The 23,601-nt window shown below is 54.6% G+C and overlaps 7 protein-coding genes across 7 annotated transcripts; 5 read left to right on the top strand and 2 right to left on the bottom strand.

Annotated features, from left to right (window-relative positions):
- Positions 1 to 47: 47 nt before the first annotated feature.
- Positions 48 to 3,621, top strand: ASPZODRAFT_57307 (hypothetical protein; the record flags this gene model as incomplete). Its single annotated transcript, XM_022728677.1, has 5 exons — positions 48 to 370; positions 441 to 1,977; positions 2,094 to 2,345; positions 2,400 to 2,544; positions 2,606 to 3,621. The coding sequence occupies 5 exons, from the start codon at positions 48 to 50 to the stop codon at positions 3,619 to 3,621; spliced, it is 3,273 nt and encodes a 1,090-aa protein (XP_022585457.1).
- A 254-nt stretch (positions 3,622 to 3,875) lies between these two features.
- On the top strand, positions 3,876 to 15,540 carry ASPZODRAFT_148327 (hypothetical protein; the record flags this gene model as incomplete). Its single annotated transcript, XM_022725355.1, has 10 exons — positions 3,876 to 3,946; positions 4,040 to 6,216; positions 6,286 to 6,417; positions 6,494 to 6,626; positions 6,688 to 6,793; positions 6,845 to 7,253; positions 12,914 to 13,859; positions 13,936 to 14,304; positions 14,358 to 15,305; positions 15,366 to 15,540. 10 exons carry the CDS (start codon positions 3,876 to 3,878, stop codon positions 15,538 to 15,540), a joined length of 5,466 nt encoding a protein of 1,821 aa, XP_022585456.1.
- Positions 15,541 to 15,669: 129 nt separating this feature from the next.
- On the bottom strand, positions 15,670 to 17,620 carry ASPZODRAFT_293323 (hypothetical protein). Its single transcript, XM_022728179.1, has 3 exons — positions 16,109 to 17,620; positions 15,896 to 16,054; positions 15,670 to 15,801 (listed from the first exon to the last, which is right to left on the bottom strand). The coding sequence occupies exons 1-3, from the start codon at positions 17,255 to 17,257 to the stop codon at positions 15,799 to 15,801; spliced, it is 1,311 nt and encodes a 436-aa protein (XP_022585455.1). The 5' UTR covers positions 17,258 to 17,620; the 3' UTR covers positions 15,670 to 15,798.
- ASPZODRAFT_293089 (hypothetical protein) lies at positions 17,621 to 18,716 on the top strand. The gene has a single exon (XM_022728178.1). It carries the CDS (start codon positions 17,984 to 17,986, stop codon positions 18,362 to 18,364), a length of 381 nt encoding a protein of 126 aa, XP_022585454.1. The 5' UTR covers positions 17,621 to 17,983; the 3' UTR covers positions 18,365 to 18,716.
- A 143-nt stretch (positions 18,717 to 18,859) lies between these two features.
- ASPZODRAFT_138068 (hypothetical protein) lies at positions 18,860 to 20,225 on the top strand (the record flags this gene model as incomplete). Its single annotated transcript, XM_022724412.1, has 3 exons — positions 18,860 to 18,980; positions 19,059 to 19,582; positions 19,653 to 20,225. 3 exons carry the CDS (start codon positions 18,860 to 18,862, stop codon positions 20,223 to 20,225), a joined length of 1,218 nt encoding a protein of 405 aa, XP_022585453.1.
- A 53-nt stretch (positions 20,226 to 20,278) lies between these two features.
- On the bottom strand, positions 20,279 to 20,852 carry ASPZODRAFT_126916 (hypothetical protein). The gene has a single exon (XM_022721609.1). It carries the CDS (start codon positions 20,792 to 20,794, stop codon positions 20,480 to 20,482), a length of 315 nt encoding a protein of 104 aa, XP_022585452.1. The 5' UTR covers positions 20,795 to 20,852; the 3' UTR covers positions 20,279 to 20,479.
- A 42-nt stretch (positions 20,853 to 20,894) lies between these two features.
- Positions 20,895 to 23,299, top strand: ASPZODRAFT_126913 (hypothetical protein). The gene has a single exon (XM_022721608.1). The coding sequence runs from the start codon at positions 21,315 to 21,317 to the stop codon at positions 22,833 to 22,835; it is 1,521 nt and encodes a 506-aa protein (XP_022585451.1). The 5' UTR covers positions 20,895 to 21,314; the 3' UTR covers positions 22,836 to 23,299.
- Positions 23,300 to 23,601: the final 302 nt, after the last annotated feature.

Genomic DNA, 23,601 nt, shown 5'->3' with positions numbered 1-23,601 from the left:
CAAGCTGCAATGCCCAGTGCCCAAGCTGTCTTCGTCCATGAGACGTCATGTCCTCCGAGGCTCGCAGCGCTGGCAGAGGTACGTCTGAGACAGTCTCGGCTCGCCGGACGTTGACGAGAAGGAGGGGAAATACTGACGCTCTGCTAGAAGTAGTGGATGACGATGAGAGCGACCGAGAGACGCGGAGCAACAGTGATGGTCTCGACGGTGAAGCTGCGGCCGGCAGTGGTGCAGCCAACACGGCCCAGATCAAATGCTCCATCTGCCAGAGCACCTTTCGGCGGCCAGAGCACTTGAAGCGGCATTTCCGCAGTCACACCAAAGAGAAACCGTTTGAGTGTGGGCAGTGTGGCCGTCATTTTTCTAGAACGTACGTGTTGGCACCCATCCGGACCCCGACTGATTACCTTCACCGCCAGTGTTGATGAGTTATGATGTAGGGACACTCTCCATCGCCATGAACTGAGTCATCATACGCTGGGACCTGAGAGTGGGAAGGACCGTACCCATCGGATCACCGTCAAGACCTTTCGGGCTTGCTACAAGTGTGCTACGGCTAGAGTCCGCTGCAGCGGGGGGACGCCATGCGTGCGCTGCGAGAACCGGTCGCTCGACTGTCAGTACCCGACCGAGAGACGATCCAAGGTCAAAGCGATGAAGATGTCGCCGCAGCGGTCGCTAGGCAAAGGGAGGACGGCCTCGATCACAGAAGACTCGATTGCCGGGCGCCGTGACCGAGGGAGGGCAGATCGGTCGACTCAGCGCGAGGATCACCCGGCGGAGCCTTCCAACAACTCAGCTGGCGCAGACGGTGCAAATAGCAACAAAAATACCGCTGCGGTAGACAAGACAAACGATCTCGACGCACCGTCATCCGTGCTACTGCAGCAGGATGACCCGTCGGTGTCTCGATTGTCATACCCGTCGTTCTCGGAGATGAGCCACCAGATGTATCAGAGCTCCATGCAGACGACTTTCCCCCTCAATCCCTCGGCAGGCATCGATAGCCAACTGACTGAGATGGTCGCTCCGTCGATGGATATCGACATGACAAACGGGGGAGCAGACCAGCAGCAAGAGCTTGGCTTCGACCAGGCGTTTTTCGACCAGACCATGTCCTCCACCATCAACTGGCTCTCTACCGATTTCTTCTCTGCCGAGACTCCCAGCAATACTAACGAACAAGACATTGCCGTCGTCTCCAGGCTGCCGCATCCATCCCAACCGACTGCCTTCACCGACAGCTCGCTCGTCCGCCCGATATGGCCCACGATGATCACGGGCAAGAATATCAGCCCTTCGCTACCGGAAAACGTGTCGCAGACCCCCTCGGGGAACATGTCGCTGGGCACTGATACGGAAAGCCCCGGTCAAGTGTCGCATACCATGGCTGAAGGGCTTGTCCACAGTGGAGGAGGGTCTCGCGACGCGTCTTCGAGCCGCCCGGGGGATTTCTACGTCGACGGCACGGGAGCTCGTCTGCCCAAGTACCGCCGCAAGCAGGGGTCTTGGTCCAGATCCTCCGGAGAGCCCCTGGACGCTCTATCCCAGCTACAACGGAGTGACTTTGCTCCAGTCTTCTCCTTCCCTCCGATCCAGGACATCAATATCGACAGCAGCAGTATGCTGTCGGATGACACGGAGAGCCGCTTTGATCGGAAGATTGAATTTCTCACCTATGAGAAGATATACCAGCACTTCCTGCAGCTGTGCCGCATCGAGAACTCCATATTCCAACCATTCGAATCGGATTATTTTCCGTCTGCCGAAGTTCTGAGTCGCTTCGTCCATGTCTACTTTGATTCCTTCCAGCCCGTCTACCCCATTTTCCATCTTCCCACCTTCAATCCCAACCGATGCCACTGGCTGGTCACTCTGGCAGTAGTTGCCATTGGCTGTCATGTGGCTGACATCCCCGAGACCGAGGAATGCACCATGGCGTTCCACGAATTTTTAAGACGAGCAATCCAGATGGAGGTAAGCAGACAAGTAGGCACCGGCGGTCTAGAGGAGGTACAATACTAACCTGGAAACCTGGCCATGATTAGAAAGAAAGATGTCCTTCGAACAAAATTCCCATCTGGCTCTTACAGGCTCTACTCCTTAACGGCGTAGGGCTGTTTCACTCCGGCAGAGATCGTGACAATGTCTCCGCCTTGAGCTGCCTGGGCGACCTGGTGAATTTTGTTCGTATCGAGGGGCTGCTGCAGCCATCGTCCTCGTCCTCATCACTATTATCATCGTCATCCAGATCCCGATCCTTGCCAAATGAACAAACCCAGGAACGAAGATGGTCGAAGTGGATCGACGATGAAGTTCGAAGGCGGACCGGCTACTGCGCATGGGTATGTAACACGGCTTTCTTTTTGTGTACAAGCACTAGACTGACGTTTTAACAGCTCTTGGACTGCACGATTGCATACCACTCAGATAACAAAACTCTGTTCTCGCTTGACGAGGGACAGGCTGCGTTGCCGTGTCATGAAAGCTTGTGGCAAGCATCATCCGCAGAGGCGTGGAGGAAGCTTTTGGAACCGTCGTCTGGTAAATATCCTCGTTTCCTGGACCTCTCTTCCCCGTCCGATTACTGAGCAGCCTGTAGTAGGGCAAGACCAGGTTTCGCTGTACTCTGCGGTCCATGTGCTATACATCGAGAAGAAGCTTGTATCCGGGATCGGAGAGCTCGGCCATGTTCTCCTTATCCATTCGCTCTACCAACGCATGTGGGAGGTGGGCGATTATTTCCGTCGTCCCCTATCCTTCTGGAATCCCACCGCCAAGAAACAGTCGCGCGAGTCTGCGATTCCTTCGGGATCTGTCTGGCTGCCGGGGATTCCTTCTTACTCGAAATGGCGCAATAGCGCCTGCGATTCCCTGGACATCCTTCACTGGGCGGCCAACAGCACCATCGCGCGGGCCGCCGGCCTAGAGCATCCGACGGTGCTCTATCTACACGCAGCCCGGATCATCCTCCTGGCTCCGTTCCGGGAGATCCGATCCCTCGCGACTTCTCTAGCGATGGAGCGGCTGCGCTGGAGCGACCACCAGCAGGCCATGGAGTGGCACTACGTCTGTCGCTGGATCAAGCACGACCAGTACAAGGCCCGGCTTTCTATCATCCACGCCGGCACGGTTCTCTGGCATGTGCGGCGATACTCGACCAACTCGTTCCACGAACCAACCGCCACCTTCCTGGCGGTGCTCACCCTCTGGGCGTACGGGTCCTGCCACGGCCAGAACGCCGCTAACGCCGCCGCCGCCGCCGCCGCCTCTTCTTCCTCGTTCTCCCAGGAGGCCAACACTGTCCACACGGGGTCTGAGCCTTCAGACGCTGCGTCGCACGACCCGACCTTCATCCACCTCGACCGCCCTTGCGACGACGAACTCGTGCAGCTCTTCGTCCGTGACGGCCGCACAATGCGCGGCAACGTCACTGGCGTGGGTGACATCTGCGCCCCGCATGGCCCGGAAAGGATCCTCCGCGTTGGCTGTGAGACTCTCGCCAGTTTGACCTCCTGGGGCGTCTCGAAGCGCTTCATCGCCATCCTCACGAAACTCGCCGATCTCGTCTCGCAGCACCCCCAGCTGCCGGACAGGAATCAAATGACTAGCGCCTGTTAGCGATACCCCTTTTTTGTATTATAATCGATTTTACTTTGTAAATATATCCAAATACGTTGTTTATAAGTCTCTAACCATATAAACCCAATAAAGCTTAGTCTAGGCGGTGATGTCACATGCTCAGAGCTCGCGCTGCAGCCTGGAAACAACCACCAAGACTTTATCACAATGAGCGGTAGATCTGCTCTGCAACCTGCTCTGAAATGGCCGTGGCTGAATTTAAGAACGTATTCTAGGCCAGGGAAGCAATTGAGATGGATCCAGAGGACCTTGCGGCACAGGAGGCCGTGAGCGAACGAGCTCAGACGGAGGACCTGGACGAAAAGTACTACAATTTTCCCTAGACAAAAGAAAGAGAAGAAAAGAAAAGAAAAAAAATACATGTCCTTTCCTTTGAGACCACTAGCTAACTGAATAGGTATCCCAATCGCCCGATCAACCATTCCCCCACGCTGCCGTTCCACGAGCTGTTCTTGACGCTGTTCAACCCGCTGAACGAGATCAAGAAGAAACCGACCGGCCCCGTGGCAGCACGACGCAAGACAGGACCGCACGGGAAAAGCGCGGGACTAGGCCTGAATCCGATTGAGCGACGGCGCGATGTCATCGAGCGGTTCATCTCGCGCTGGCGCCAGGAAGTCGGGCCAGATATATACCCTGCCTTCCGGCTGATTCTGCCGGACAAGGACCGCGACCGGGCGATGTACGGGATCAAGGAGAAGGTGATTGGCAAGATGCTGGTGAAACTGATGAAGATCGACCGCAACTCGGAGGATGGGTTCAATCTGCTGAACTGGAAGCTGCCGGGCCAGACGGGCGTAGTAGGCGCCGGGGGCGGGACGGCGGCAGCGCGCATGGCGGGCGACTTTGCGGGCCGGTGCTATGATGTGCTCTCGAAGCGGCCTTTGAGATCCGAGGTGGGAAGCATGCGTATCGACGAGGTGAACGCGAAGCTCGATGAGCTGGCCGCCGCGTCGCGCGAGGAGCAGCAGCTGCCTGTGCTGGCCGAGTTCTACCGGCGTATGAACCCGGAGGAACTCCTGTGGTTGATCCGGATCATCCTGCGACAGATGAAGGTTGGGGCGACCGAACGTACGTTTTTTGACGTCTGGCATCCCGACGCGGAGAATCTGTATAGCATCTCCAGCAGTCTGCGCCGGGTATGCTGGGAGCTGCACGACCCGAACCTGCGGCTCGAGGCCGAGGATCGCGGGATAACGCTGATGCAGTGTTTTCAGCCCCAGCTGGCGCAGTTCCAGATGCACTCGTTTGCGCGGATGATCGAGCGCATGCGCCCCACGGACGACGACCGCGTCTTCTGGATCGAGGAGAAGCTCGATGGCGAGCGCATGCAGCTGCACATGGAGGCCGACACGGCCATGCCCGGCGGCCGCCGCTTCGGCTTCTGGTCGCGCAAGGCAAAGGATTACACCTATCTATACGGCAATGGCCTACAGGACGAACATGGCGCGCTCACCCGCCACCTCGCGGACGCGTTTGCCGACGGGGTGGAGAATCTGATCCTCGACGGCGAGATGATCACCTGGGATCCTGAGCAGGATGCCCCCGTTCCCTTTGGCACGCTCAAGACTGCCGCCCTGGACCAGCAGCGGAACCCCTTTGCCTCGGGCCCGCGCCCGCTGTTCCGCATCTTCGACATCCTTTACCTGAATGACAAGGACCTGACCAGATACACGCTGCGAGACCGGCGCAACGCCCTGAGCAAAGCCATCATCCCCGTGCACCGCCGTTTCGAGATTCATCCGTACCAGGAGGCGACGACCACGGACGAAATCGAGACCGCACTACGCACTGTCGTCGCCGAGGCCTCAGAGGGCCTGGTGCTCAAGAACCCACGGTCACCCTATCGCCTGAACGAGCGGCACGATGACTGGATGAAGGTGAAGCCCGAGTACATGACTGAGTTTGGCGAGTCGTTGGACCTGATCGTCATCGGCGGGTACTACGGCTCGGGAGCCCGGGGCGGCGCGCTGTCCAGCTTTCTATGCGGCCTACGTGTCGACGACGATCACCACCGGCCTTCTTCTTCCTCCTCTTCTTATTCCTCCTTCTCACAGGGAGCGCCAGACGGTAGCAAATGTTTCTCCTTTTGCAAGGTGGGCGGCGGCTTCACGGCAGCCGACTACGCCAACATCCGACATCACACGGACGGCAAGTGGCATGAGTGGGACGCCAAACGGCCGCCGGTAGCATTTATCGAGCTGGCGGGGGGCGATGCGCAGTATGAACGACCGGACATGTGGATCAAGCCCGCCGACTCGGTCGTGCTGTGCGTCAAGGCCGCCTCGGTCTCCGTCAGCGATCAGTTCCGGCTCGGGTTGACGCTGCGGTTCCCACGGTTTAAACGGCTGCGCATGGACAAGGATTGGAAGAGCGCGCTGTCGGTTCAGGAGTTTCTCGATCTCAAATCCAACGTCGAGAGCGAGCACAAGACCCGGGAATTTGCCGTCGACAACTCGCGCAAGAAACGTATCAAACGGCCGACGAAGAAACCGCTCAGTATCGCGGGATATCAGGCTGAAGAAGTACAATATGCAGGGCCATCAGGGCATGTCTTTGACGGGATGAACTTTTGTACGTTTCTATTCCCCTGTTTTCTCCTTCCTATTCTCCTCCCATCTACAGTCATACTGACAGTAGCAGACGTTATGACCGAGTGCCTTGCGCCTGAGAAACGGTCCAAAGCCGAACTGGAGCAGCTCGTGAAAGCGAACGGAGGGAAAATCTACCAGACCAGCACGGCTGCCACGAACACGATCTGCGTTGCTGACAGGAGTAAGCATTGCTTTTTCTTTTTCTTTTTCTTTTTTTTTTTTTCTTCATTTGATGCGAACGACTTCTAACTGTCTAGGAACTGTCAAGGTTGCGTCGGTGCAGAAGAGCGGCAAGGACAACGTTCTGCGGCCGTCGTGGATTCTCGATTGCGTCAAGCAGAACGAAGTCGACGTCGGGCTTCCTGATTTGCTTCTCCCGCTTGAACCAAGGTGAGAAAAACACACAAGAATACACCAAATCTGGTGATGGGATTAGTGGTGACCTGGATAGACACATGTTCTTTACGCTGGAAGCTCGCAAGGACGAGATCGCCGCCGCCGTGGATCAGTACCAGGACAGCTTTGCCCGGGATGCCACTATGGAAGAACTGAATGAGGTGTGATATAACATCGGAACGAAGTATTACAGAGCATTGACGACTGTTTAGATTTTGAACCGGATGGAAAGCGAAACACTTCCCGACGCATCTTCCGTCAAACGCCTTGAGATGCACATCCAGGAAAGGGTCCAGGCGGGATACGAAGCGCCCTGTGGCTGGTTGTTTCAGGGATTCACCTTGTACTTCCACTACGGAGAGGAAGAGCAGCACCAGCAGCAGATCCAGCTGCCGCTTCGTCTGGCATCCAACGTGGCTCGATTCGCCGGCGCAGCGGTGGCCTGCTCGTCGGACGACTCGCACATCACACACGTCGTCCTAGCTGCGGACTGTGCGGCGGCTGAGATTTCGCATGTGAGGGCGTTTTGGGCTGCCAGGCCTGGCAAGACGGTTCCCCATGTTGTCCTGGCGGCCTGGATCGAGGATAGTTGGCAGGAGGGCACGCTGCTGGATGAAGAGAGTAAGTCAAGTGTAAAAAAAAAAAAAAAAAAAATCATTTTTATTTCTCTTGACGCGGCTAATGATTATCAGGATATTCGCCGTAAGCGGATAGGTGCAGTCCGCCGAATGAATCACCGCGATAAGACATTGTACGAGTACGCAGTATGCAATACGGAGATGGAGTATACCTATGATACATCCATTCTCATGGAAGCAGTCAATAGTGGCTTAATGACACCCGGTACGGAGTACAATACAAGGTATATGAATGACCTTTGTAGACTACAGTATGTAGTAGTAGTCCGTACTCCGTACTCTGTACCGAGGTATTAGATGTAGTATGTAGTATGTAGTATATATGGACTCGGGGTAGATTACCTCCTTTGTGAGCAGGCAACCGAATTAGTACAGTCTTAGAAGAGGTACTAGTGAGAATTTATGAACTAGTTAGTATTATTCCCATGGCAGGTCTCCTTCATGATTCCTTATCTATATCCAATGGGAGTATAGGGGTCTGTCCATCCTCTCTACCTACTCCGTATGTACTGCATAGTTACCAGTTACAAGTTGCCTAGATTAGTAGGTAGGAACGGAGTGAATCATAGATGTAGACTATCTACCAGAATAGAGTAGACATGTCTATCTGGGTTGGAATTCATAGAACAGATGAGAATCCTTTCCTATCTATACCTCTACTCAATAAACACAATGTAGTATATACAATAGAATTTTAGAGTCAACTACAATGACCACTACATACCTTTACTCTATAGTCATGACTAGTTCCTACTAGTTATGCACCTAAGCTGATGCAGAAGTATCCTTGTTCTTGTGACGTCTGTGGCTGGACTATCGTAGATAGTTCTCTTGGTCGGGCAGGGATGCAGGTACGGAGTATAGAATTGATTACTGGAGCGGTCTGCTACGGAGGGATGTCATGTACTACAGAGTAAAATGACCCAATGAAAAGTATGAAAAATGTCGGGTTGTATTTACATGACCTGTACCCTATGTAGTATCTAAAACGCCAATATCATGCTAGACCAATATGTACTCCGCACTCCGTAGTACTCCGGAGTCCTCCGGAGTAGTCGAAAGAATCACATGCACTCTACCGAGACCCCTATCCACCTCGAGGGCACGGCACTGTGGCAATTCGGCAGCCGACACGCGATCCCCTTGCGTGGCGGCAGCCAGATCCGCGCCCGCATGGGGATATCGTCGCGCAGCTTGCCGTGGCGCCGCATGTTCATCTCCAGCACAACCATGCGCAGGAAGTCGCAGTTCTCGCGCGGCTCGCGCTGCCGCGTGATCGGCGGCGGGACAGGCTCCGTGTCGCTCCGGTGGTAGGTCTGCATCTGGATGGAGACTGGACACGGCCGGTGCGCGGCAGGATGGGCCAGCTCGTGCCGGTGGTCGTGGTAGACGTGCATCTCGGCGGGCGAGACGGTCATCGGGTTGAGGTATCGCCGAAGCGCGGGCGACGGCGGCTCCTGCATCGGGAGGGGCCGCCGGTCGTCCGTCAGACCAGGGGTAATCGTGAACAACGATTGCGTGAGGAAGTTGTCCGGCTGCACTGACGGGGTCGCAAAGGTGGAGACCGACTGGGCGGCAGACTTGAGGGCCCGCAGCGAGGCCGTCAGGTTCGATTTGAAGGGCAAAGTGAAGCGCGGTAGTGATCGGAAAGGTCTCGAAGACTTGGCTGTTGAACCAGGGTCCGCTAGAGAAGACGAAGAAGGAGAAGGAGAAGGAAGAGGAGGAATTTCGTCGCCCTCGTCCATCATGGTGGGTTCGAGGTCCAACAGCTCTTCATCCTCCAACAGAGGGTGATCCAAGGCACAGTCTTCGGACAGCGAGAGGATCCGATATTTACGGTCGAGTGGGCTCCGTTGGCTGGACGGGCTAGAGAGTAGGGGGAGGCTCTCGGGGGAATCTATGTCATGGACGAGCGAGGGCATCGACTCTGTCGAAACGGAGCGTAGCGAGAACGGGCTGTCGGAGGCCACGTCGTTGCTCATAGCCATGGCCATCTTCTCGGTCTCCTCCTCTGGTGGGCTGAGGAGGATGTCTAACGGCGAGCCTTCCATCAAGCAGTCGTCGCGCGACTTGACGCCTTCCATGAGTAGCTTGCTGAAATCCTCCACATGGTTGCCGCGAGGCAACCGACGGGTTTCGCGGATGGAACGATTGCGGCGAGGAACAGGGATAGCAGTTGCCTCCAAGATAGAGGCTACCGACGTGGGTAGGGAGCGGTCGCTGCGGGCGGTTGCGGTTGACGGTGACCGACGCAGTGTCCCGCGTGGTGTCTTGGGCTCATTACGCCCAACCGTACTCTGCTGTACTGAAGTCATCCGCGGACCACGCTTCGGCGGGATCACAACCGGATTGGTATGGGGATGGGAAGCGGTGGCATCGACCAAGCCGAGGTCTTCCAAGTGCGAGATCTCAGGCAGCCGGAGCCCTTGCTCCGGCTTCGAGGCGAGTCGGGGTAGGGCATTCTTCTTGGTGGTCGGAACGGGCGAGACGGAGCTGAACAGAAAGGCTCTAGGGACCATCATCCTTGCGGTTGGCAGCACAGGAATCGCGGCGTCTCTGGCCTGAGGAGGCACTCTGGTCGAGGGTTTGCGCTAGATACATGGGGTTTCGAAATGACGGCGAAGGAAAAGGAAGAAGGGGAAAGTCGGCGTCTCCCCCGGGGGAGGCGGACTTAAGTGGTTGACCGATTAGTGTGGGCGTACTATTGTGGTGTACTATTGTGGTGTGGCCCCCCCTGCTGTGCTGGCAAGCAATGATGATTTTGGGTGGAAACCGGGGTGTCTGTGCAGGCACGCGACTTGCAGCGAGTGACGGAAATCAGACGCCTCGTCTGTTATCGAACTCGATGAGTCGTCTTGATGTATTGTTAGGAATAAGAAAAACCCGTGTCTGTCGAGGTGTTTGTCGATGTGTCTCACCAGAGATGTGGTAGAGAGAAAGGAGGGAGAGAGGAGAGAGGAGAGACTCAGAAAGGCAAGGACGGGGCGTGACCTGCGGCTGGCGATAAGAACCGGTGAGTTTCCGTAAGGAAAAAGAGTGACGGCATGATAGGCGAGGCTGAGCGTAATCTCGGGACGGTACGGAGTGTTACGTTATTCAGTCAGAGAGTATCTACCTAAGGTACCTAGTAAGTCCGTACGAGACAGAAGGATCTACCTGTAAGCGAGCCAGCAGCGAATCGTTGACGGCTATTTCTAATAGTATACCGCTATCAGTTACCCAGTTAGTATAGGGACCTCTATCGAAGTACTGTACATGCTAGGTACGTAGGAACTTAGCAGCCTACGGAGTAGAGGACTGAACAAGGTAGATGCCTACTAGGTGTCTAGGTAGATGGTAAGTGTATTGTACTGTCAAATGGAAGAATGGAATATTCCTCAGTGGAGGCAGAGATTTTTGTGCTGAAACGAGATACCCGCCGATATCCATTGTGGGAGCCTGAGGGGACCTCGGAGATTACGCGGCTGGTAATACAATACGTGTTTTCTGGAATTACCACAGTACGGTATTGCTACCCAAGATTTTACTAATTGACCATGTCGTAGTACCTTAGTAGATAGTAACTAACTAAGAACTGTATCAATTAACAATAAATTATTGATACTTCTCATAAGATAAGTAGATATATATAGTACTAATTATTGCTACAGAGTTAATAGACTTTATAGCTTCCTTATTCAATTATTATCTGCCTAGGTAATTCTAAGATCCTAATTGTATTGCCACAATACCGATCAAGTCCTGCAGCCACGGCACTAACCCACAACCTTAAACGCAGATCTCGAGGGTTTGTAAGAGGCGTTCCACTTGGTCAGAAATTAGAAACTGCCACGCAAATTTGACATGGCTGTGGAGATAAATATTCATTACGATTAGTCAAGCGAATTGTCTATCTGACTCGGCTCTACGAGTAGGAGTAAGACTAAGGAGTTCAGCCTCGGTGGTGGCTAAGTGAGTAACCGCTTTCTTGTACGTAAAGATACATCGAAGTATTATTATCCTCCAGCATTATTATTAATATTATTGTATAGATTTGTATTGGTTGTCCCTATGCAGAGTACTTTGGCATTCCCTATGCACAAGTACTGCGCAGACAAGGATAGTGATAGTCGGATCCGCGGACGTAAGGCACAGCATTCGTACGAGTCGTTTCGAACTCATACAAAGTACGGAGTAGGTACATGATCTTTGGTATGTACTAGGTAGGCTTTTCTCGTACCAACGGAAATACCCTGTCTTGCAATATGACTGGTGCTTATAACTATCAACAGACTCGGTAAAGTGTGGCTATCGCCGCAAGCGGCCCTATTCTATCTGAGACATCAGTCAGTATCTAACAGTTATCGGAAAAACTATTGCGAGCTTATCATAAACTTAGTCTTGGACCTGCGTGGTCGACTCCTTCGAAACTGCCTGTGTACTCGTGTCACCAGCCATCCTGACGATCGCTGCGCTGTGTCGATCGATATGCCGTGGTACGAAGAATTCTTCCTCGGTGATCTGGCCCTAGCAGACCACAGCTGATCGTCGATGCTGAAGAAGGAGAGTGGAATGTAGTTATTTGTTTGGAGAAAAAAAAGCATGGTGTAGCTCAAAAGTACTCCTCCGTAGTTGCCTACCTAGTTAACGCACTACTCAGGCTGAGTCAGCATGTCGTATCCTCAACTACCAGTGATGACTACCAGCGAGAGAGAGAGAGAGAGAGAGAGAGAGAGAGAGAGAAGCCTCTGAATCCCAGTGAACTAGCCCCTCAAGCAGTGATCGACCAATCATCCGCAGCCCATTGCATACTCTCTTATCGCCCGTCATCATTTTACAAGCTTTCTCATCGAGTCTCTCGCGCTTGACAGCCTGCTGTTTCACGCAAATTTCCTTCCCCCGCCTCCACAGCGGGTCGTCCATATCGTGGGGTTGTTCTGCATCCATCGCCATCGTCATCATCATCAGAATCATCATCATTGCCAGGTATGTCCGATGCAGCTCCGGGAAGCGTCAAGTCTTCAAAGACTTAGCGTGGCTTGAAACCTGCGCGCGTTCTTGCGTTGCGCTGCAGTGACTCTTTTCCCCGTGTCTCTCACGCCACGGTTGGCAAAAAAAAAAAAAAAAAACAAAAAAAAAACAAAAAAAGATAACAGAAAGATGCTGACACCTTCAGGAATGGAATGGTCTTTCTAGTTCGATCTCTGCCGATTTGGAAACAGCTACTCGTCTATTAATTAACGAGTTCAATCATGGTCCGCATTTTTCAGATCCCAGTCGTGAACATCTACCTACGACCTTGACATTTTGAGCATGGAACGGGATATTGCTTCCGAGGCGAGCAATGTAGAGTCCGCTGCCACCCACGGGGGTCGGGCATTGCCGGCCTCTAAATCAAAGCAAGCGAAGGTGGACAACCAGACTTCCAAGAGGCGATGTGTTAGCACAGCCTGTATTGCGTGTCGCAGGAGAAAGTCCAAGGTATGCCCCCCCCCCCCCCCTTCCTGTTTGAGATCCGGACCAGTGAGTTGATCAATTCTTTTTTATCAGTGTGATGGGAACCTACCGAGCTGTGCTGCCTGCTCGTCCGTCTACCATACTCCCTGTATGTTCCTTGCTGGATAGATTTGCTCAGAGATTATCGTCACTTATACGTACTCCTAGGCGTGTATGACCCGAACTCCGATCACCGGCGAAAAGGTGTATATAGAAAAGACGCCGATACGCTGCGGACACGCAACACTACCCTGCAAACGATCATTCATGCGATTCTCAATTACGAGGAAGACGACGCGCTCGGCCTAGTTCGGCAAATCCGAGCCTGTGACAACTTGGAAGACGTGGCGGAATCGATTCTTGCCGGCGAGAAACAACTCACAGAGCAGCCCGGGGAGGAAGTGGGATTGGTAAGTGATGAGGATCCGATAGAGGCGGATCAATTCGAAGCAGAGCTGGCCGGGAAGATGAGCGAGGTGCTACTTGACGGCTCGCGCAAATTCATCGGCGGCACCTCCAACCTCGTCTTCCTGCCACCAGGATCCGAGCTTTTTGAACAAGAACACGCCCTGGCCCAACAACGCGAATCCTCCGTCACCCACTGGACGGAAGTCACCAGAAACAAACAGTTGATCAGCCACCTCTTGACCATGTACTTTACCTGGCACTACCCATTCTTCACGACACTCTCCAAGGATCTCTTCTACAGAGACTATATCCGTGGGATCCCCAGCCAATACTGCTCCTCATTGCTGGTCAATGCGATGTTGGCGCTGGGGTGCCACTTCAGTTCGTGGGACGGGGCACGTCTGGATCCGCGCAACTCGGCGACTGCCGGCGATCACTTCTTCAAGGAAGCCAAACGACTCCTCTTGGAAAACGATGAGCACGAAAATGCTCGGCTGTGCACCGTTCAGGCCCTTGCTCTCATGTCAGTCCGCGAGGCCGGCTGTGGGCGTGAGGGGAAAGGCTGGGTGTACAGCGGCATGAGCTTCCGTATGGCTCTTGATCTAGGTTTGAACCTGGACGTCCCCAGCCTCGGCTCCCACACGCTGAGTGAAGACGAGATTGACGCCCGACGCATCACTCTCTGGGGCTGCTTTCTCTTTGACAAGTAGGTTTGACGCCTACCTTTATTATTATTATTCTTATTCTTCTTCTTCTAGTAGATAGATTACTGACGTTACTAGATGCTGGTCGAATTATCTCGGCCGTCAACCTCAGCTCTCCACTGCCAACCTGAATGTTCCCAAGTTTGATATCTTGCCCACAGAGGAAGCAGAACTATGGTCCCCTTATACAGACTCCGGTGTGGGCCAACAACATACCCAGCCCGCCCGAATCCGAACAGTTGCCCTGCAGGTCGCCAAATTGTGTGAGATCAGTGGGGATCTGCTGAGCTTCTTCTATCACCCGGCACCAACAGAGAATACCCCGGGCAGACAGGTCGAACTGAAACGGCTCAGCGAGATTCATACCCGGCTCGAAGCGTGGAAGAAGACCCTACCGAGAGAACTGGAGCCAAGGGAGGGCCAGCTGCCACAAGTGCTTGTCATGCAGTAATGCCTCCTTTTCTTTCGGATCAAACCAAGACCTCTGCTAACCGTCAAAGTATGTTCTTTCAGCTCCTGCATATCCACCTTTTCCGACCTTTCCTCAAATACACAAAGGCGAACTCCCCTCTTCCCCCTCATGTTTCGCCACGTAAACTCTGTACTCAGGCTGCCTCGGCCATCTCGAAGCTGCTACGCACGTATAAGCGCACGTATGGCTTCACCCAGATATGCAACATCGTGGTATACATTGCCCATACGGCATGTACAATCCATCTGCTGAACCTCCCCGAGCGAAATGCCCAACGGGATATCGTGCATGGATTCAAGAACCTCGAGGAAATCGGCGAAGGCTGGTTGTGCGCACGCCGCACACTCCGGATTCTCGACATATCCGCTAACAAATGGCACGTGGAGCTGCCCAAGGAAGCCGTTGCCGTGTTGGAACGCACGCACGCGAAATGGGGCTCATGGGGCTCTTGGGATCAGTCAACCTCACCGTCCGCAAGCGCCGATTCCCCCACCGCGGCCGCTCTTGGTCATCTCGTATCGGCAAGCTCCTACTCATCTCCGGAACGAAATCTGCAACCGATGCAGTACCACGACGCGAGCATTACTACTGGACCGTCGATTTCTGCCGCCGCCTCTGCTGCTGCTGCTGCCGCTGCCACCATGACAGCCTCATACCCACCCTCCACCTCCCCGTCTATACCGATTTCACTAACTGCATCACCCATGCCGACAGCCCGCCGGTCCCTGAGCGCGCAGTGGCAGCGGCTTCCAGTCTCACAGCCGGAACCAACGTACCTCCGCCCAACGACGCAAATGGCCTTTCCCTCCCTGCAGATGATGCCGCCATCCTCCCAGCAGGACGCCTGGTACGAGAGGGAGAAGGAGATATCCCCCGCGTCCGACAATTTCGTGGAACAAAGCCAGGGCTGGTGGTCTCGCGAGCAGGCTACGCTCGGTCTGGGCGTCGAGGCCTGGGGGGAACCATCAGTCTCGGCGTGGGGTCCTCTCCCTCCTCCCCCGACTACATCAACAGCAACTACTACTACAGCAACTAGTGCTACTACTCCAACGGCTTACGAGGTGCCCTTCAACACGTCCGTGTTTACGCCTGGGCAGATGTCTGCCGAGACTGCAACATCACCCGCGCAGATGAATCCTGTGGAGGGTAATACGCCCCAGTCTCAGGGAACAAGTACCCCGTACACTATATACCCTGGGAGTTACCGATGAGTGTTATGAAAAAAAAAGACATGGGAAAGCGTGGACTAGATACAGCTAGGTAGTAACTACTACTAAGACCAGTTAAACTAATAGAAGTTCTACATGATGATCTTACTGGGATGCATATTGGTCTCTAATATAGTTCCCCTGATACCCGACAGTATCGTTCATGTAGTTATTGCAGAGTTAATACCATATTCATCATCATCAGGCTATTTGGTCGTGATATGTAGCAATAGCAACTCGAAACAGTTCAAACAAGTGGTATCACTGAGTTGGTAGAGTTAGTAGAGCTTCGAATAAGAGACCAAGAGCTAAGAAAAAAAAAAAAAAAAAAAAAAAAAAAAAAAAAAAAAAAACGCACCAAGAAATAATCGGCGACAGGCTTTTTCGCAGGCATGCCACGTGTATCCTGCGCGGCGGCCTCAAAGACACGATAGCGCCTCCCCGGACTGAGGACGGCAGAGGAGTCAGCGGCGGGATCGTTGGAGCCGAGGATGCCGTTGGAACGAGCATAGTCGCCGTTGGAACGGGCCACGGTGCCGCCATGACTGGTATCCTCGCCGAGTTCGAGGATGGCGGCGACGTTGCCGCAGCGGTAGCAGTAGTTTGGGGCGGACCAGACGGTGACGATCCCGCTGTCGAACATCTCCTTGTAGCCCTCCATGACGAGCTGGTGGGCGCGAGCAATCAGCGACAGGTCGTTTTTATAGTTGAAGTGTTTGACGATATCTCCGCCAAACAGGAACCCGGCCCCGCGTGGACTCAGACCCCAGCCCTCGATCTCGTCTGGGTCTGACCAGAGTAGATCACACATCGCACCCTCGTGCGGCACCTCCTGTTTGCGGTCGATCAGCCGGATCTTGTCCACCGTGTCGATGAGCGGGGACAGCCCGCCGTGCACGCAGAGCACCGCCCCCGTCCGACTGCCCCCGATACTGCCCCCGCCGTCACCGGACGCCCCTGTGCCGGGGACCCCAGATCGGTAGGGGGCCGCCCCAATGTTGTTGTTATTGTTGTTGTTGTTGTTGTTGTTGTTGCGCGAGTCTGTCGAAGCATCGGATGATGGGTGCTGCCGTCGCGGCCGGTGAGAGCTCATTGTGACGTCTCCCTTTGAGTTCAACACCTCTATCTCCAGCTCGCTGTCGTCAATCATCGTCGTCGTTGCCATCGTCGTTGTTGTTGTCGTTGTCGTCGTCCCGGAGGTAGGTTCGAGTGCGGAACTGGCGCCCAGCACCAGCGCACCGAGCGCTAGGTAGTCAAAGACCTCGCAGCAGTACCGCCAGACGTTGGCGCTGCCGTACTTGCGGATGCACTCGTCGTAGAAGCCGTATACGGTCGTGATCTGGCGCGACTCGTGGTTCCCGCGGATGAGCGTGATGCGGTCCGGGTACCGCACCTTCAGACAGAGCAGCAGCAGGAAGGACTCGAGCGAGTAGAACCCCCGGTCGACAAAGTCGCCCATGAACAGGTAGTTGGTGTCCGGCACGTCACCGCCGACGCGGAACAGCTCCATCAGATCATGGAACTGGCCATGGATATCGCCACATATCGTCACGGGCGCGTCCACCGAGACCACATTGCCCTCCTCGATGAGCAGCTCGCGTGCCTTGTGGCATAGTTCTCGCACCTGGGCTTCGGGAATGAGGCGGCAGGCTCGCAGCTGCGCGATGGCCCTACACGTGACACCGGGAAAAAATCGGTCGGTCAGTCCATTCTTTCTCATCTGCACCCCTCAGGCACACGCAAAAAAACAGGAAGGAAGCGCAAATACTTGTCTAGATCACTCATGATGCTGAGCGGTGGCGCCGGGGAGGCTGTCGCAGAGTGTCCAGCGCTGTCGGTGATAAGCCCTGGGCGGTTCCAAGGCCACCTCACTTGGCGGTGGGGAGAGACGAGGAGGGGGCAGCGCAGCGCAGGGTGGAACACTGGGCAGGCGCCCAAGAATGCCCGAGTAGGCGTGGCTGGGGGCTGGTCAGCTCGAGACAATCCACACAGGCCACCACGAGAGCTGGAGCAGCAGCCGATACACCACGAACGATGGAGTACAGGATTCCCCCCTGGCTACCTTAGCACTCCTCCTGTCTCTCTCGCTGAGGTTTGCCAGCGATTCGCGCGTGGTGCCGTACAGCCAATCAGCGCGCGCCCAGATAAGATTAGATCGCCGGGCACATGATTCCCGCGCTTTTCCCACTTCGTTCTCTCTCAACGTCCAGGGAGAGCCTCAGAGCCATTGCCTGCGCGGTATGCGTTTCCTTTGATCGGTTGAGGATTGTTCGAAGGCATTCATAGGTATGTGAAGGGCTGCTCCAGATAAGCTGTTCTTTTTTTTCTTGAGGTCCTCAATTCCTCTGACCTGATCCCCTGCAGGACTTGAGTTTTTTTTCCCCCCATGCAGTCTGAGCAGTAAAGGGCCACCGAACGGCACAATCGATTGATAAATCCATCCACAATGCCTCCTCATCTGCATCCGCGGTCTACATCGACCATGTCGCTGTTTGCAGCCACGTTGGGGGCGTCGTTTGTTGTGGTCGGTCTGCCGCACCTTTTCCCCTGTCCCGCCCCGCGTCGCACGCTCGCCGACTCCGAGATGATGGTTACAGCCGATGGACAGCAAATACCGAGGATCCGGCGCAGGAGACGGAAAGAGGCGGATACAATGGAGCTGTCGGAGCCCCCCTCTGGGTCTACCTACCCCGCCGCCACCGATGAGGAGGTGACCTCCTTCCTACAGATGGAGGAAGAGGCAGAACGGTTAGCGAAGCTGGGCAGAGAATGCCCTGTCCCTAAGCCCAGTGGGATGCTGGGCGACCTTCTCGGTTTCAGGCGGTAGGAGGTGGGCAGTGACGGAATTACAGCAACAACGACAGCAACACTCAAGCGGTGTCCTTCCTGGCCGGCATTGCGAGAGACAGTCTCAGTCTCACTCTTGTGGAGATACTTCTGGTGCTCCGGTCATCTCCTCTAACTACTCTGGTTGTACTTAACGTGTGTTATGATATTAGCGTCTGGAGGCTGGTGGTTGTCTCGAGGGGAGACATGCCTGCAGTCTACCTATACCCATGTATTTTAGATTTAAAAAAAAAAAATATAGATCAAATGTATATCTCCAAATACAACGGAACTAATCCCTCATACGGGCTTTTTCAACGCAATCCTCTTAATTACAGATGATTCCCAGGCGAAAGTTGATGATATCACAGTTCGAACAGTCTGCCACTAAACCAGATAAGGGCCAGCTGGTCTTCTGGCCACTCACCACCAACCGATCAACAACAGGTTCGTCTTGCTACACCTCCTCAGGCTCCCCCTCCCCCTCGTCGACACCATGGGGTACACAGACCTGGTCTTCGATCTCATCCGGAACCCACGGCATACAGTATGGATTGGCGCGTTGGCTGTCCTGGCGGACGCCGCTCTATGCGCTCTAGTGATCTGGAAGATTTCATGTGAGCGGCTCGTTCGAAACAGCGAGGAGGATAAGAAAACCCTAGAACTCAATTGCTGATAGTTTTCTCTTATAAAAGATACCGAGATTGACTGGGAGACATACATGTACCAGGTCTCGCTGTACCTGTCCGGCGAGCGCGACTACACGCGGATCGAGGGCCCAACGGGACCGCTCGTCTATCCTGCTGCACACGTGTACATCTACACGTTGCTCTCGCGGCTGACAGACGGCGGGGCGGACATCCTCATGGGTCAAGTGATCTTTGCGGCGCTGTACTTGCTCACCTTGATTGTCGTGGTGGCCTGCTACCATCGTGCGGGCGCGCCGCCATACCTGCTCCCGCTGCTCGTGCTATCGAAACGCCTCCATAGTGTCTTCGTTTTGAGACTGTTTAACGATGGGTTTGCCGCTGCCGCGATGTGGGCTGCGATATATCTTTTTCAGAGGAGGCAGTGGCTGCCTGCTGTGGTGCTCTGGTCGGCCGGCGTAGGGATCAAGATGACCCTCGTTCTACTTGCGCCGGCCATTGTCATCATCACCATCTTGAACTTTACACTGGTGGAGAGTGTGTTGCTGGGATCGGTCGCGCTACTTATACAGGTAAATAAACACTCTTCCGATTTTAGGATCTCATTCAATTACACCAGAACTATTTTGCTAATTTTTGTAGGTCCTGCTGGCGATTCCGTTCCTCCAGGAGAACCCCGCCGGGTACCTCTCGCGCGCTTTCGAATTGACTCGGCAGTTTATGTTCAAATGGACCGTCAACTGGCGGTTTGTCGGTGAAGAGACATTTCTGTCCCGAGAATTCTCCCTGGCCCTGCTAGCCATCCACCTCTCCCTGCTCGGTCTCTTCGTCACTCGAGACTGGATTGCTCCGTCGGGAATGGACCCGGTGCAATTCGTCCGGCAGATGATGGCCGGGAAGCGGCCAAGGGTCGCCCTGTCAAGCTCGTTCATCATGACCGTGCTCTTGACCTCCCTCGTGATCGGTCTGCTGTGTGCGAGATCCCTCCACTATCAATTCTATGCCTATCTGGCCTGGGCAACGCCATTCCTCCTCTGGCGGGCGGGATTCCACCCGGTGCTGATATATACCGTCTGGGCCGTCCAAGAATGGGCCTGGAACACATACCCCAGCACCAACGCTAGTTCCGCCGCCGTCGTCCTCTGTCTCGTGATCCAAAGCGTTGGTATTTTTCTGAGAGACGAGAAGACTCCACGAGCGGCAGCCTTAGAATAGATCGCCAATATAAAATCAGCAATTTTCTTCGTTCATCTAGTGTCCAGGCGTAGGCCAATCGATCAAGCGTCCGACTCATCCGACTCGGGCATCTTGCCCACTCGAGATTCCTCCTCGTCATCATCTTCGTCGTCGTCATCATCCGAAAGCTGCACAGTTTGCTTCGCAAACTCCTTCGGCCTGGAGCGGTCAGCACTTTGGTGAAATCTAATGCCATACGAAAAGATAAAAGACAAAAAGCACCAAGCAACAACCTACCAGTACGGGGCTTTTCGCCATGCTTTCTCATCCCGAACAACATTGACAATCTCCCCACCCAGCTTATTCTCCCGCTCCTCGAGCGCCCCAGTGTCCACCACCACAAACGACCCACGCTTGATCCAAATGGCAGAACGAAACCGTGCAGGCAACTCGACAAGCAGCGTCTGTTTTGACGCCAGCTCGACCAGGTAGATATTATTGCCGGTAGCCTTGATGGCGCGCGCGATCTGCTGCTGCGGCGTGAGCTCGTCCGGCGGCGTCAGGGTCTCCTCGGCCGTGGCAAGCAATTTTCGTCGAGGGAGACCCATTTTTTCTTTCACTGGCAAGATATTCTGCTCGTATTTTTGAGGTGGTTCCCTGATGTTCTGTATAGATATTGGTGGTGCGTGGAAATGAAGTTCGTCGTGGTTTTTTTTTTTTTTTTTTCTTTTGGGTGCGGGACAAGCAGTTTTGGAGTAACAAAAATTGTGTGGGGGTTCGATTTCCGACTTGTCAAGCTCGAGTGGATTCGACTGCAACGACCTGCTCTGTGGAATCTGGATTAATTGTGACTCACCTCGAGGTGTGTGATGCAGCTTCTGATAAGTTAAGACACCTCTGGATGCTTGTTTGCCGTCTCCACCAGGTCGTTCTCGGCCTTGGTCGCTGGGTCTGGACGAGGGGTGTCTACAGGCATTATTAATTCGGAATTCAGTTTCCAAGATGCTTTTTATTGTCGTGGCCATCCGCTGGCATGGTATAAGCCCAGTCTTGAATTCGGAAGCAAACGTCATGCCCTTGAGCTGTCACTGAACTGGTGCTGCTACGATACTATCGCCCCCCATCACCATGTCGTCCACCTTTGGGGCTCTCGTTCATATCGAGAGCCACCGCCCCATTTCGAACCCGGCGGCAGTGGTGCGCAAAGACAAGCAGGGCATCGCGGGGGCTCCGTCCGACTACGAGCTTGAGCAATGGAACAACCAGAATCAAAAATCGGCCAGGGTAGTTGTGTCGATGCCAAACAGCGGATACCAGACCCCCAACCCGCCAAGTGACATTGAGAGCCAGCCCTCGACGCCACGGGGTGTCTCTGCAGGTGTCCGCGAGACTATTCCTCCCTCCGGGGCGGCAGCTCTGAGTCCGTCGGCGACCAAATGGCGACTGCTAAGCTGCTGCCTGATGAATTTCGCCAACGGACTGAATGATAGTGCCCCCGGGGCTCTGATCCCGTACATCGAGGCGGACTACAGCATCGGTTATGCGGTTGTCTCGCTGGTGTTCGTGGCCAACGCGCTGGGGTTCATCCTCGCGGCTCCCGTGACGCACGCGCTAGAGAGTCGACTTGGGAGGTCCAAGTCGTATGCGGTGTCGACGACGCTACTCGCCGCCGGCTACGTGATCCTCATCTGCAAACCGCCCTTCCCCGCGGTGGCGGCCAGTTTCTTCTTCCTAGGGTTTGGTATGGCGATCAACTTGGCACTGAATAACGTCTTCTGCGCCAACCTGGCCAACAGCACGGCCGCCCTTGGATTTCTGCATGGCGCGTACGGGATTGGGGGGACCATCGCGCCGCTCATTGCCACGGCGTTGGTATCGCACGGAGTACGGTGGTCGTTTTACTATTTCCTCACCTTATTCATGTCCCTCTTCAACATGGCGTTCGCGGTGTGGGCCTTCTACCATTACGAGGAGGACTTGCCCGTGCAACTGCTAGCAGCCCTCCAGCAGACCGCCTCACAGAACAACAGCGACGGCGATGACGGCAGTAGCCCTGCGACCAAGACAAAACTGCTCAAGCAGGCAGTGAAGAACAAGACGACCCGGCTCGGGGCACTGTTCATCTTTGCGTACCAGGGGGCAGAGGTGTCGATCTCCGGGTGGGTGGTGTCGTTCCTGATTAGCTACCGCCACGGCGACCCGTCGCACGTTGGGTATGTCAGTGCAGGATTCTGGGCAGGGATCACACTGGGGCGATTCCTCTTGTCGCACCCGGCTCACCGGGTCGGCGAGAAGCTGGCCGTCGTGCTGCTGGTGGCGGGAGCGGTTGCCTTCCAGCTAATGACCTGGCTCATCCCCAACGTGGTGGGTGAGGCGGTCTCCGTCGCCATCGTTGGCCTGCTGCTGGGGCCCGTCTACCCGTGCGCGACGGCCGTGTTCAGCAGACTGCTGCCGCGCCCCATCCAGATGTCAAGCCTAAGCTTCATCAGCGCGTTGGGCAGCAGCGGCGGCGCCGTTGCTCCCTTCTTCACCGGCCTTCTGGCCCAGAACGTGGGCACCATGGTCCTGCACCCGATCTGCATCGGCCTGTACGGCGTCATGGTTGTTGCCTGGCTCTTCCTACCGAAGATCCACAAACGATCGGAATAGTCCTTTACAGTACTACCTATATGTATCACGATTTACGATGACTTGGCAATTAACGATTGCTCTTCAACGAGGAATGCCGACAGGGTCCTTTCGGGCATCCATTCCTACTAATAAATATTAATTGAAACAGCAGAAAGAAGAAGAAGAAAAAAATCAAGGCACACGACCTGAGCCATTATCCCCGAATCCATAGTTCAAACAGCGGTTGGTGGATACTGCCTGACACTTAATATCTGGTTCAATGTGGCTGTGCAGGTCGGGGCATTTCTGAAGGCATCTAGTCAGGATTAATGGAATAATCAATGCATCATCACTGAGTGTAGGCCATCTGCTCTCCCTCCGGCTTTCAGTAGAAGAATTGGAATCCTGTGTCACTACTCAGCTTGACACACCTGTACTCCATACACTGTCCTACACAGTACTACCAAGACTATTTATTACACAGCGATAAGGCTGACTGTGGCTGCTGCGGAGGAGAACCTCCCCACTCTTCATTCATAACGTATTATTATTATGATTATTCAGGCGATTCTTGTTCTGTTGTTCCCCTCCTCATTCCTCTCACCTCCCCCCCCTCTCTGCCTGCTGCCTTGCTGCCTACATTCCATCGCGCAAAAAAAAGAGAGCCGATGAGCTGAGCATCCTCCCTGCCGCCCACGCGAAGACAAGAGATAAACTCAACCGAGAGAGAGAGAGAGAGAGAGAGCGCGTGTGAGAGTGTGTGGGAAATAACAAGCTTCCTGCGCTGATCTGTGTTCTGCAAATT

The sequence above is a fragment of the Penicilliopsis zonata genome, assembly GCF_001890105.1.
Source record: "Penicilliopsis zonata CBS 506.65 unplaced genomic scaffold ASPZOscaffold_1, whole genome shotgun sequence".
Classification (NCBI taxonomy): Eukaryota; Fungi; Ascomycota; class Eurotiomycetes; order Eurotiales; family Aspergillaceae; genus Penicilliopsis; species Penicilliopsis zonata.
This window is presented reverse-complemented; position numbering and strand designations above follow the sequence as displayed.

What these genes read in the sequence shown, in the direction of transcription:
- ASPZODRAFT_126916 (XM_022721609.1), bottom strand. Translation starts at nt 20,794, where the DNA reads ATGGGTCTCCCTCGACGAAAATTGCTTGCCACGGCCGAGGAGACCCTG.
- ASPZODRAFT_293323 (XM_022728179.1), bottom strand. Translation starts at nt 17,257, where the DNA reads ATGAGAAAGAATGGACTGACCGACCGATTTTTTCCCGGTGTCACGTGT. An exon ending in GCTGCGGCAACGTCGCCGCC is followed by an intron (nt 16,055 to 16,108) that starts ATCCTCGAACTC and finishes GCCCGTTCCAAC; the next exon opens with GGCGACTATGCTCGTTCCAA.
- ASPZODRAFT_293089 (XM_022728178.1), top strand. Translation starts at nt 17,984, where the DNA reads ATGCCTCCTCATCTGCATCCGCGGTCTACATCGACCATGTCGCTGTTT.
- ASPZODRAFT_126913 (XM_022721608.1), top strand. Translation starts at nt 21,315, where the DNA reads ATGTCGTCCACCTTTGGGGCTCTCGTTCATATCGAGAGCCACCGCCCC.